At 36.5% G+C, this 12,767-nt stretch overlaps 1 protein-coding gene across 2 annotated transcripts; it reads right to left on the bottom strand.

Moving 5' to 3' along the window:
- Positions 1 to 2,629: 2,629 nt before the first annotated feature.
- On the bottom strand, positions 2,630 to 12,185 carry LOC109083544. 2 transcript variants are annotated; one of them, XM_042716118.1, is made up of 6 exons: positions 12,067 to 12,185; positions 6,169 to 6,562; positions 4,912 to 5,842; positions 3,988 to 4,329; positions 3,528 to 3,733; positions 2,630 to 3,376 (listed from the first exon to the last, which is right to left on the bottom strand). In XM_042716118.1, the coding sequence occupies exons 3-6, from the start codon at positions 5,410 to 5,412 to the stop codon at positions 2,836 to 2,838; spliced, it is 1,590 nt and encodes a 529-aa protein (XP_042572052.1). In that variant the 5' UTR covers positions 5,413 to 5,842; positions 6,169 to 6,562; positions 12,067 to 12,185; the 3' UTR covers positions 2,630 to 2,835. The 2 variants fall into 2 exon arrangements, with proteins under 2 accessions (XP_042572052.1, XP_042572045.1); XM_042716111.1 differs by lacking the exon at positions 12,067 to 12,185 and having other exon boundaries at positions 6,169 to 6,989.
- Between the last annotated feature and the right edge of the window lie 582 nt (positions 12,186 to 12,767).

Genomic DNA, 12,767 nt, shown 5'->3' with positions numbered 1-12,767 from the left:
GAGCCGAGATTTCTTTCAGTGATACAGTGTTGAACAGGGGACTTTTCCCCACGTGTTCCCTCTACCAAAAAATAAAAAATAAAAAAAATTTAAAATACACTTATACTCGTGAATCCTTTCCTTTGGAATTAAATACAACATTATTAATGCATACAAAAACTGTTTAGAATATCGCAAAAATGTTTCTGTGCATTAAAAAAGTTCAGTGCAGTGTATCATCCGGTTGGGCTACGGAGTTGAGAGAATGATCTACTTCAGCAAGAGTCGGCTGTTTCAAAACCTAGTAAGCTGCCTAGATAGGCAGCATTTTTGAGCATCACTGAAAGAGAAAATTTCAGTATTTCATTGAGACTTGAGATTAAATAAACTGCTTGTAGTATTAATTTTCACATGCAGTTACACATTGTCGGTTTAAAACAAGAAAGTGGCTGGTAAAAAAATTGAGTGGCTGGTAGATTTTGAAATTGAGTTTGAAATTGACAAAAAAAGTTTATTTCCATCCCTGAAAATATAATATATAAATAAATAAAAAACATAAATATAAAACAAATACTTAAATAAAACAAATATTCTATCATCCTATCAGTGAGTTGTGGGAACATAAGGAAAAGATATATCTGTCTTTCAAAAATGCACCAAATAAAAGCCCCTTAGACATGATGTTTACACAAACTTGGCATTCAGACAATTCTTTGTGAATGGACGTGCTTCCCTTTACCACTTACGAAAGCAACATTTTTTTCAGCTCTAAGTTTAGAGGGTTATCATTTTGCATATTTCTGAAGTAGACTTGTGTCTCACAGAATGCTTTATCATTACATCAAATATTACTCATAATTACTCAATCAAAAACTATGAGGTCTTAATTTTAATTAGGTTTCATCATTGGCTAAATTTAATATGTTGATATCAGGAGATCTAAAGAAATGCAGGTGTAACCTGATTTTTAACATATTGTGTGTAATAAAAAATAAATAAAAATAAAAATAAAACCAAGAGCATAGTATAGATTATTTTGCTTCCAGCTCACACATATCTTTTATGCTTGGTTTTCTCAAAATATTTAACTTATTTAATTGATTTATTCGTGGCCCTAATAGTGGGTGATATTTTGTTTCCAGCAAGTTGTAGATAAGATGATGGCGGAATTATCTAGTAAGACAACTTAAACAAGTGAAGGCTCATTTTCAAACTATGAGGGTAACTGAACTAATCAGATTTTAAATTGCAGTAACTACAATCAGTTTGAGAGTTTTCTCTACAATATTTAATGGTCTCCAGTGATGCAGATACTAAAGGAGAGAGATGAGGGTATTACAGGCAGAATGATTGAAGTCTGTTTCAGCCATTACGAGAAAGTATTCTATTATAGACTGATACATTATTCAACAAAGCAGAATGATTATTACGGAGAGATCAGAGTCAAGTCTTTTCTCTCTAAGTCCATTGTGACTGATACTTTCTGACCCACAGCCAAATTCTATCAGTGTTTGAAATAACACGCCATTGGAACATACTGAGTAATACTTTCCCTACACTCCCTGCTCCAATCATGCTGTTTGACCCCCACTATTTAAACTCAAATCAGAGACCACAGAGCAAATACAAACTCTTCCTCATGGGAAAGTTTCAATATGTATATATTTAGGATGTAGAACAACATTTTTGCTACCTAATGATCGTTGAATTATTTGCTGTATCTGCAATAAAACTACTGTGGCTGCTGTCACAAAGATCAGATTTTAGATTTTCAGATTTGTTTTCTGAGACAACATTTTTATCACTGAACAGTGTAAGTACTGAAACTGAGCTTTATATAATGTCCTGTGACCTAAATGGAGCCCTTTTTTTCCAGAAAAAAAGCTCTTTATTTGTTATTGATAAAGAAAATATATATGTTCTATTTGTATGCAAGGTCTACCAACAAATAATAAATTGTTGACCTTCTCCAGAATGTAAATGTGGTGCATGTGGTACAGATGCTTTTTGCATAGTTGCTGAAGTCATAGATTTCAACTTCAGCAACTATGCCAAAACGACTAAGAACTGATTTAGCAAATAGACCGACTAAGAACTAAGAACAACCTCTAGGCAATAATTAAGTTTGGCCATTAAATATTTGTTTTTCTGCCTCCTTTATGCCTAAAGCATGGCACTGTGCTGACTGGAAGGTGTGCAATCAATGATTAAACAAATGATCAAAACCTTAAGAGTCAGTTTTCCCTTAATGCAACTGCATGCCCAGTTACTGCTCACTGCACCATTCCGGATGAAAAATAAATATATAAATCAAATTAGGAGATCAAATAGGAGAACAATGGTTTATGTTTATAGTAACTGCTTGATGCTGAACTAGATATTAATACAGAGACATTAATATGACATTTTAAATACTTTTGAGAGTCACTGGTAGGACTATTCTTATAGGCTAATTAAGTATTAAAACATAAATTAATTGTATAAAATGAATTGTTTAAGCATTATGATATACAAAGGAATGTAACCGATATTCCAGAGAAATCACAGTAAGCAGTTCTTGATAGAACTTAAACCAGTTGTGACTCGTGAGCTAAGAGCATCCAAACATTACCAGGCATGTGATTGGCTAAGGACAAAAAAGCAGGATCAAACTGGTGGCGGATCAATATGGACAGTAAAGCAGGACCCATAACAACTTATTTGAACAAAAAAATACATTTTATTTTATAGCTAGATGTGCAACGTGCAACTTTTTTTGTACAGTATGAAAAATAACAAATTATTTGGTGGATGCATTTTTACCCAACTTTAACAGCTAAATGTGCAACATGCACATTTTCATGTCAAAAGAAGGCCTCAATTTTTGTACGACTCTTTAGCCTTTGTAGCAAGCTTTTTTAGAGCCTCTACACGTTTCTTTTGGAATTTGCGCCTGGCACTCACAGCTGCTGCCACGATGGCATCTTTTGCCATTTTCTTGCCGGCCGTTGGCTTCTCAGAGTGATAAGGCCTTTTGTTCAGTTCTTCTTTATCTCTGAGCAGAGCTCTGTACCTTTGGCTCGATCGTTTTACATTTCTGCACAGCTGTACATTAACAGGACTCTCCTTTGTCTTCCGGGAGTAGTGCTGAATGGCCGACACCTGCATGGCCTTCAGGTTGTATTTGACCACTTGATAGGACTCATATGTCTCAACACTTAGGTTTGCAGCTTTGGCTTGCAGGATGTTGGACATTACACTGAATGCTGATTCCACCTGTGGACCATGAAATGGGCATAGTGCAGACAGTGCAAGCTTGCAGAGCGCCGGGTACCTCTGAGTCTTTCTCACAACATTCCACCATAAATCAACTCTTGCCTCCTCTGTCATCTGAGGTAGTGTCATGTCACTTGCATATCTAGGATGGGAAACAACAGTTTAAGCTCATTATTTGACAATAAAATAATTCCTTACAAACAACAGGCTACATTGTACAATTACTAGCAAAATAATCAAACATTTGACTTATTAAGAATCTGTGTAAATGGCATTCCAACAATTATATACACCTGTGTATTTCATGTTGAAATCCAGCTCTCTCCAGTTCATTAAGCTTCACATCTGGAAACATGTTCGGCAACTTCTGGAGATGAGGAAGAATGTGATGGCTTCCCCGTGCATCTGGGTCCAAGCATGACAGAGTCCTTAGGGTTGGACTGTCAAGAGGTAGCTTTGTTTGAAGGTCACCTGCACAGCTGGTGTAGGCTTGGATTACCTTTTATAAATAGAGTACAGTTTAAGAAACAAGTAAAGACATACTGTATATGTGGAGCCTGCTCCAAGATAAATTGCTTAGGAAGTGTTTTTCTTTTAAATGAATTAAATGTGTATAGTTATGGTGTGATGTCATTATGTCGTGTCTAATATTGAGGACCATGTTGGAAATAAGTGTTTAATTCGCTTTCACAGGCTATTCTCATCCTACGATGACATGTTTCAATGTTTTACCTAAATAAAGCCATACCATACCTTAGTTTTGAAAGCCTTCACCACAGGGTGTTCCCTCCCTAGTTGGTCAAGGAGGGATGAGGCCTCAGAGCCAACAAAAGGTGCTGCGAGATGGGCCTCTGTCGATGTCAGGTCAAGCAACTTCATCTTTGGCCCAGACAGATTCCTTCCTTTGCTGTTAATTAATTTTTCTGGCTTGATGAAGCAAGATAAAAACTCCCTGACAAGTTTCTCCTGCTCATCATGGAGTTTATGAACCTTTGGGTCCTTGGACTGAAAAAGCAGGACGTAATGTTTCAGCATGGGAAGGACTGCTGAATAGAAGTGGAGCTCAAGAAGGGTTTTCTTGTCCTCAAATAGCACCTGTTAAAACATAGAAACATATTTTCTCTCTGCACCAATCACAGCAATGTACATCTAACAAGCACCTTGAATAAATAAATAAATATTTACTTTTTAAATGTGGCTGACACAGTGAATAAGACACATGCCTTTGGTGTGAGAGATTCGAGGTTCGAATCCACTGTGAGACACTATTGTGTTCCTGAGCAAGACACTTAACCCCTAGTTGCTACAGAGGCGTGCAACCTCTGACATCTATTGCAATTGTAAATCGCTTTGGATTAAAGAGTCATCTGAATGTAATGTAAACATTAATCTGACGCTTTTATCAAAATTTACTTATAAGTTAGAGGTTGCACGCCTCTGGAGCAACTAGGGGTTAAGTGTCTTGCTCAGGGACATATTGGTGAACGTGTCGCAGTGGGAATCAAAGGCAAGTGTCATATCCACTGCTCCATCGCTACAATTCTCTATAATAATAATAATAATCTTATTAATAATAATGATAATAACCAATAAGTAAATGTAATGTTTGAATTTTTAAATTTTGCCCACTCCCCCCACCAATATAGCTTCAGCTGATGTCTAGGGCGTTTTTCTCACCTTCTTGCAAATCCTGACCTTCCTCATCTTCCCCTCGTTTGTGAAGTTCTTGGACCTGTTCCCCAACTCCTTCCACAACTCCTTGATCCGGGCCCTGCCTGTTCCCTGTACTTCACGCTTCTGTAGAATAGCACTGACAATGTCCTTGTATGTACACTTATCTTCATTGCTCAGGAAGGCATAGTAAAACATGACCAGTGCATCCCACATTCGCAGTGTTTCCAGACTGACATCCAAGACTGAGAGCCACCGGTGTGGAATATAGCACTCTGGCTGCGAGAAATGGATTCCAAATATGCTGCAAATTTCTTTCATGTCAGCTGACCATTTGTGGTCTGTGTGCAGGTCTGACAGCAAAGACTCAACCCAACGCTCAAAAGGACAGCACAATTTCTTGCTGGCATTATGAAGGTGGTGACATGAGTCACCATCGATGTCAAGGAGATGAGGGGCACGACGGTCTCTGATCTTCTTTTCCAAGCCATTTTTAGAGCCCCTCATAACAGCACAGAATGAGAATTGACACCAGATTATCCCATGGGAGATTCATCCTTTCAAAAAGCCCATCCAGTGCACTGAAGAGAGATTCTGCCGTTACAGATATGAGCTCCAAAGCTGCAAGGTGTTGGACAACCATCCTCTCATGTTTCTCGGACCAGTAGCTGACAAGCACACCTAATACTCTTTTGTTTGTCTTGCTTGTGGCCTCATCTATGTTGAGGGAGAAGGGGACATTTCTGATTTCCTCAAGTACTTCATCCAGGATAGTCTTCTTCACACCATGGGTGAGCTTGTATGAGGCAGATGTCCTGTCCATTGACAGTTCAGCAAGTGCTTTTGGATCTTTGGCCAACTCTTGAGCCAATTTAATAATCCCAGACGTGACTGACAGGGGAAGAGAATTTTCAGCAATGAATCCAAGAATGAGTGCCTGCAAAACAGAATTTGATTAAACACCATACATCCTAAATAAAATCATTTTTAATAATTAAATGAACAGGTTTATAATATCATCTTCACTGATTATAATGTAGTCAAAACAATTATTTTAAAGGAGTAGTAGGAGTATTTGTTTTTGAGTATTCGCCCCATTGGAAGCAATCTTATTTGCTGCTTTTGACAGCAAATTTGTAGATTTGTTTAAATTCAGTCCACCTCTAGTTATGTCTAAGTTAATAAACACCTGTTTCAAACATAGTAAAAAAGAAAAGAAGAGTTGACTGAAAAAGAGTTACTACAAAATCAGAAAACACTTACTTGATCCTGAGCAACACGGTTGCAAAGAGAAGGAATTGATCTGGGTTGCGCCGAGTTGTTGTGCAGAGCCGCAACAATTATGTTATCAGCTCGTGCGATCTCAATGTGCATGTTCTGCTGTTGGATCTTCCACAGTTTCACATGTTTTGGATGCATCATATGTTTCCGGAGTGCAATCTTCCCACTTGTGCCATAGTTAATAGGGTGGTTGCAAATGTTGCAAATAGCTTTGCCTGGTTCTCTAATTTTGCTAAAGCAATTGAGTGAGAAAGTGTTTCCCTCAACTTGGACAGTCTCCAGCAAACAGCTCCATTTGAACCGATTCTTGACCCCCTGTTCGATAGAATTTAATTCAGGGCTGTTCAGTGCTAGCTTGGCCATGAGTCTGTGTATGCTGGAAATCAAGAATAATGGAAAATTTTCATTAGAATGTAAGAATCCATATCAGAAAATATATTCATTTTTACATGTTTGACTATGTACTGTATGTCTATCCGCTCTTCAGAAAGGTTGAAAACTAGAGCAGAGGTGCGCGAGCCCAAAATGGAATAACACTTGCTATAGCTTAGAAAGTTAATACTTTCCATGTCTGCTCTGCCATTAAACATATTGGATCCACGGGGTCACTGGGCTCCTCATGTGAACAGACAGGCACAGAAGTGCTGCGCGATTAAACTAAAACACCACTCTATGGGTAGTAACCACATACATCATACAACGATTCATACAGCAAAGTTTTAAGGGTGGCTAGTAGTAGCTAACTTAGCTATCTTATTATGGGATGCAAACACATGTATGGTCAAAAAAGAATAAATATTTTCAAATCCAACACAAAACACAAAAAACAAATATAAATACATAAATTTAATCCTTTGTAAATTATTATTTTGCAGTGTAAGATAAATTACAGTTAACAACTTTAAATATTACATAAATTTATTATGTATTTTTATTAAACTTAGTGAGTGTATAAATCAAAAGCAAAAAGTAATTCTTGAAAAAATCTGCACAGTAATTTTATAAAATCTAAACATGTTAATAAAAACAAATTACTATTAGTGCTCTTATAAAATTGAATCAGGCAATCATAAATTTCACAATTATATATTTATATATGAATGTCAAGAATTCAGAAGTGTTTATATTTATATAGCCTACACTAGGGCTGCACAATTAATCGAATTTCTAATCGCGATTACAATTATGGATGCCACAATTACGTAATCGTTCAAAGCGGCAATTAATCGTTCAAAGTTCACTTATGTTATTCTGCACACTTAAGATATGTTTTTTTCTTTCTACATGTTATCTTAAGGGTCTTTCCATTGTTTTAGTTTTAGTATAACATTATAATACCATTCATATTTTTACAACTTTTTTTATATTTTAAAGAAACCAATCCGATGTATATTTGACATTTGAGGCTTATTGCTATAGAAATGCACTAAAGGTTTTTCAGTTAGTGTTTTCGGCTTGTTTGTTTTCATATAAAAATATGGCATGCAGTTGCATCAAACAATGGTATAAACATCATTCAATGTAAAATGTGATAATCGTAATTAATAATCGCAATTACAATTTCAAGGGAATAATCGACAATTATGATTTTTGTCATAATCGTGCAGCCCTAGCCTACACTACACTACACAGAAATAACATACAAGTGCGCATTTAAAAGTTCACGGCACAAAGCCAAGAAATGTCGAGCGCACAAATCCTAGTGTTATCTGTCCAACAGTTTATTGATCATTTAATTCTTCAAAGTTTTAAATTCCAGTTACTGTGCGCGTTTGATGCCGATTCCTTGTGATGTGTGTGATCTAACAAGCACACGGTAGCGAGTCTTTTAAAAACAGCAACAAACTCCAACAATTTAAAATAAAGTAATTTTATGCAAATCCACAGCCTTTTATCCACAGATCAAGCATTATAGTGTGAATATAACGAGGCTGAATCCAGCTTCTTATTCGCAGCTTCTTATTGACGCTATCCGTTCCACCTTAAATGACGCGAACTTCCGCGTTTGCTTGGCTTCTTATTGACGCTCAACTTAGGGACCGTGCGGTTTTTTTCTCTTTTTCGCGTTTTTTAACGGAATTGTGTTACTTTTGTGTCTATTTTCAGAATAAAAGAATATATATATATATATATATTTTTATGCAAATAACACTGATATATATCAGCGAACATGGACTGTAAAAATATAAAGGCACATAATTAGGCTACAGTATTCTTCAATAATTGTACATGTCATCAGCTCAACTTAGGGACCATATTTCTCTTATTTACACTTTTTAGGGACCCTGATCATATTGTAGGCCTATCTATTTTCAGAAAAGAATAATACACTATTTTGAAAGGTAAATAACAAATAATAATAATAACATAAAATGACTGTAAAAAATATGATGAGGCCTATACATCAACCTTTAATTATTGCAAATAACATAATTTGAATGTATTTGAAAAATAAATATATTGAATACCCATTGAATTGTTACTGTACATTTTTAAGTTACGGACCCAATCTGACAATACAGAAGAGTTATCACATTGTTGGCCCATTTGGGGGTGTTTCACTGATGCTTTATCCTGCATCTGTGCTTGAATATAATCATACACAATTTCTGATATTTATACTGAAGAATTTTGAAATTATGAACCCATGAAATGGGCCAAAATTACCCATTACCCATTGGGGGATATCTCAGCTGCCTTTGAGGGTGCATTAAAAGTTGCACTGGGACCTTACCCATTGTGCTTGACTGTCACCATAAACAAATTTAGACATTTTTACTGTAGCATTGTGAAGTAGTAGAGCTACTACTCTAACGAAATACAAATTTTCAGCAGTTTTTACTGTAGAATGTTTTTTATGAATTTTTGAATTTGACAATACACAATGTACAATCCGCCTATTGCATTTTCTGCACAATTCGCGGCGCTGTTTTTCGGTAACCTCAGAGGGTGCGTTAGATTGGACATTACCACGTAAGACTAGAGCTACTTCCCTAACAAAATCCAAATTTTCAGCAGTTTTTACTGTAGAACTATTTTTTTATGAATTTTTGAACTTGGCACTTTACACAACGTACAATAATCTGCCTATTGCATTTTCTGCACAATTCGCGGCGCTGTTTCTCGGTAACCTCAGAGGGTGCGTTAGATTGGACATTATCGCGTTAGACTAAAGCTACTACCCTAACAAAATCCAAATTTTCAGCAGTTTTTACTTTAGAATTATTATTTTATGAATTTTTGAACTTGACACATTACACAATGTACAATAATCTGCCTATTGCATTTTCTGCACAATTCGCGGCGCTGTTTCTCGGCAACCTCAGAGGGTGCGTTATATTGGACATTATCCCGTTAGACTACTACCCTAACAAAATCCAAATTTTCAGCAGTTTTTACTGTAGAATTATTTTGTTATGAATTTTTGAACTTGGCACTTTACACAATGTACAATAATCTGCCTATTGCATTTTCTGCACAATTCGCAGCGCTGTTTCTCGGCAACCTCAGAGGGTGCGTTAGATTGGACATTATCCCGTTAGACTAGAGCTACTACCATAACAAAATCCAAATTTTCAGCAGTTTTTACTGTAGAATTATTTTTTTATGAATTTTTGAACTTGACACAATACACAATGTACAATCCACCTATTGCATTTTCTGCACAATTTGCGGCGCTGTTTCTCGGCAACCTCAGAGGGTGCGTTAGATTGGACATTGTCCCGTTAGACTAGAGCTACTACCCTAACAAAATCCAAATTTTCAGCAGTTTTTACTGTAGAATTATTATTTTATGAATTTTTTAACTTGACACATTAATGTACAATAATCTGCCTATGGCATTTTCTGCACAATTCGCGGCGCTGTTTCTCGGCAACCTCAGAGGGTGCGTTAGATTGGACATTATCCCGTTAGACTAGAGCTACTACCCTAACAAAATCCAAATTTTCAGCAGTTTTTACTGTAGAATTATTTTTTTATGAATTTTTGAACTTGGCACTTTACACAATGTACAATAATCTACCTATTGCATTTTCTGCACAATTCGCAGCGCTGTTTCTCGGCAACCTCAGAGGGTGCGTTAGATTGGACATTATCCCGTTAGACTAGAGCTACTACCATAACAAAATCCAAATTTTCAGCAGTTTTTACTGTAGAATTATTTTTTTTATGAATTTTTGAACTTGACACAATACACAATGTACAATCCACCTACTGCATTTTCTGCACAATTCGCGGCGCTGTTTCTCAGTCGCCTCAGAGGGTGCGTTAAATTGGACATGATCCCATTATAGTAAAGCTACAACTCTAACGAAATACTAATTTTCAGCAGTTTTTACTGTAGCATTATTTTGGTAGGAATTTTTGAACTTGACACATTATACAATGTACAATCCGCCTATTGCATTTTCTGCCCATTTCGCGGCGCTGTTTCTCAGTCGCCTCAGAGGGTGCGTTAAATTGGACATGATCCCATTATAGTAAAGCTACGACTCTTAACGAAATACAGATTTTCAGCAGTTTTTACTGTAGCATTATTTTGGTAGGAATTTTTGAACTTGACACATTACACAATGTACAATCCGCCTATTGCATTTTCTGCACAATTCGAGGCGCTGTTTTTCGGCAACCTCAGAGGGTGCGTTAGATTGGACATTATCCCGTTAGACTAGAGCTACTACCCTAACAAAATCCAAATTTTCAGCAGTTTTTACTGTAGAATTTTTATTTTATTTAATTTTTGAATTTGGCACTTTACACAATGTACAATCCGCCTATTGCATTTTCTGCACAATTCGCGGCGCTGTTTCTCGGCAACCTCAGAGGGTGCGTTAGATTGGACATTATCCCCTTGGACTAGAGCTACTACTCTAACAAAACCCAATTTTTTTTTTAGCAGTTTTTACTGTAGAATTATTTATGAATTTTTGAACTTGACACAATACACAATGTACAATCCGCCTATTGCATTTTCTGCACAACTCGAGGCGCTGTTTCTCAGTCGCTTCAGAGGGTGCGTTAAGTTGGACATGATCCCATTATAGTAAAGCTACAACTCTAACGAAATACAAATTTTCAGCAGTTTTTACAGTAGAATTATTTTTTAATTAATTTTTGAACTTGACACATTACACAATGTACAATCCGCCTTTTGCATTTTCTGCACAATTCGCGGCGCTGTTTCTCGGTAACCTCAGAGGGTGCGTTAGATTGGACATTATCCCGTTAGACCAGAGCTACTACCCTAACAAAATCCAAAGTTTAAGCAGTTTTTACTGTAGAATTTTTTTTTATGAAGCTTTAAACTTGGCACTTTACACAGTGCACAATGAACTGCCTAATGTATTTTCTGCCCATTTCGCGGCGCTGTTTCTCAGTCGCCTCAGAGGGTGCGTTAAATTGGACATGATCCCATTATAGTAAAGCGTACGACTCTAACGAAATACTAATTTTCAGCAGTTTTTACTGTAGCATTATTTTGGTAGGAATTTTTGAACTTGACACATTATACAATGTACAATCCGCCTATTGCATTTTCTGCACAATTCGAGGCGCTGTTTTTCGGCAACCTCAGAGGGTGCGTTAGATTGGACATTATCCCGTTAGACCAGAGCTACTACCCTAACAAAATCCAAATTTTCAGCAGTTTTTACTGTAGAATTATTTTTTTATGAATTTTTTACCGAAAAGCGCGCTGTTTGCATCCCTATAGCTAGTGCTAGCAAATACACGTAACGTTAGCTGCTAAGTTAATGTTAAATGCAGCTTAAACATCCTGCCATAGTGGAAAATCAATCAAAATCGATCATCTAATCAATCGACAACAAAGTCAAATTAGTAACTTACAGGTTATATATAGACACAAGCAATAATACATACCCAGATCATCCGATCCGGCGATGTTCTTGTCACGATACAGTCCTTGTTGCGCATCCCGCGATTGTGGTTCCGTCCCGGGTTACCATGGTGATGGCTGTGAGATGACGGCCAACCCCCCCCAGATCTGCATGATTCACGTAGGTCACATTTTCAGGTCGGAAAATCCGGAATTCCGGATTAATCCGGAAAAATCACATCCCAGATTACATCTTATTTGCTAAATCAGTTATTTACTTGAACAACGATCAAAACAACCTCTCATAAGACCATTCCCAGATAGCAGACCAACACTGAATCAACGCTGAATCAATGTTAATGCATTAACCAAATTATCATGTTGAAGTTTAACATTGATTTTTCGTCAGGGTATCACCCTCAAATAATGTTATTTCAATTATGAAAAATAGATCAAGATGGTCATAAAAATCAACATTTCTTCAACTTAAACTAAACCACTTATTTAACATTGAATCTACATGGAAATATGATCAAACCAATCTTGATTTTTTTACTCTTTTCAATCAGAGAACATACAGGACTGCAATTAATATGGTTTTGAATCAAAAGGTCACTCAAAGTAAACAACATCCTTCAGTTTATATGCAAATATTTATTTTCCCCCCCAGACGATTTAAACAAACTACTTGAACAGGAAAATAGCATCACATTTAAGTAAAACAAGTGATTATTTAATTTAAAAC

The sequence above is a fragment of the Cyprinus carpio genome, chromosome A3 (assembly GCF_018340385.1).
Source record: "Cyprinus carpio isolate SPL01 chromosome A3, ASM1834038v1, whole genome shotgun sequence".
Taxonomy (NCBI): domain Eukaryota; kingdom Metazoa; phylum Chordata; class Actinopteri; order Cypriniformes; family Cyprinidae; genus Cyprinus; species Cyprinus carpio.
The sequence above is the reverse complement of the archived record's forward strand: the minus strand, read 5'-3'. Positions and strand labels throughout refer to the sequence as shown.

What these genes read in the sequence shown, in the direction of transcription:
- LOC109083544 (XM_042716118.1), bottom strand. Translation starts at nt 5,412, where the DNA reads ATGAGGGGCTCTAAAAATGGCTTGGAAAAGAAGATCAGAGACCGTCGT. An exon ending in TGAAGGCTTTCAAAACTAAG is followed by an intron (nt 3,734 to 3,987) that starts GTATGGTATGGC and finishes TATTTATAAAAG; the next exon opens with GTAATCCAAGCCTACACCAG. An exon ending in TTTCAACATGAAATACACAG is followed by an intron (nt 3,377 to 3,527) that starts GTGTATATAATT and finishes TTCCCATCCTAG; the next exon opens with ATATGCAAGTGACATGACAC.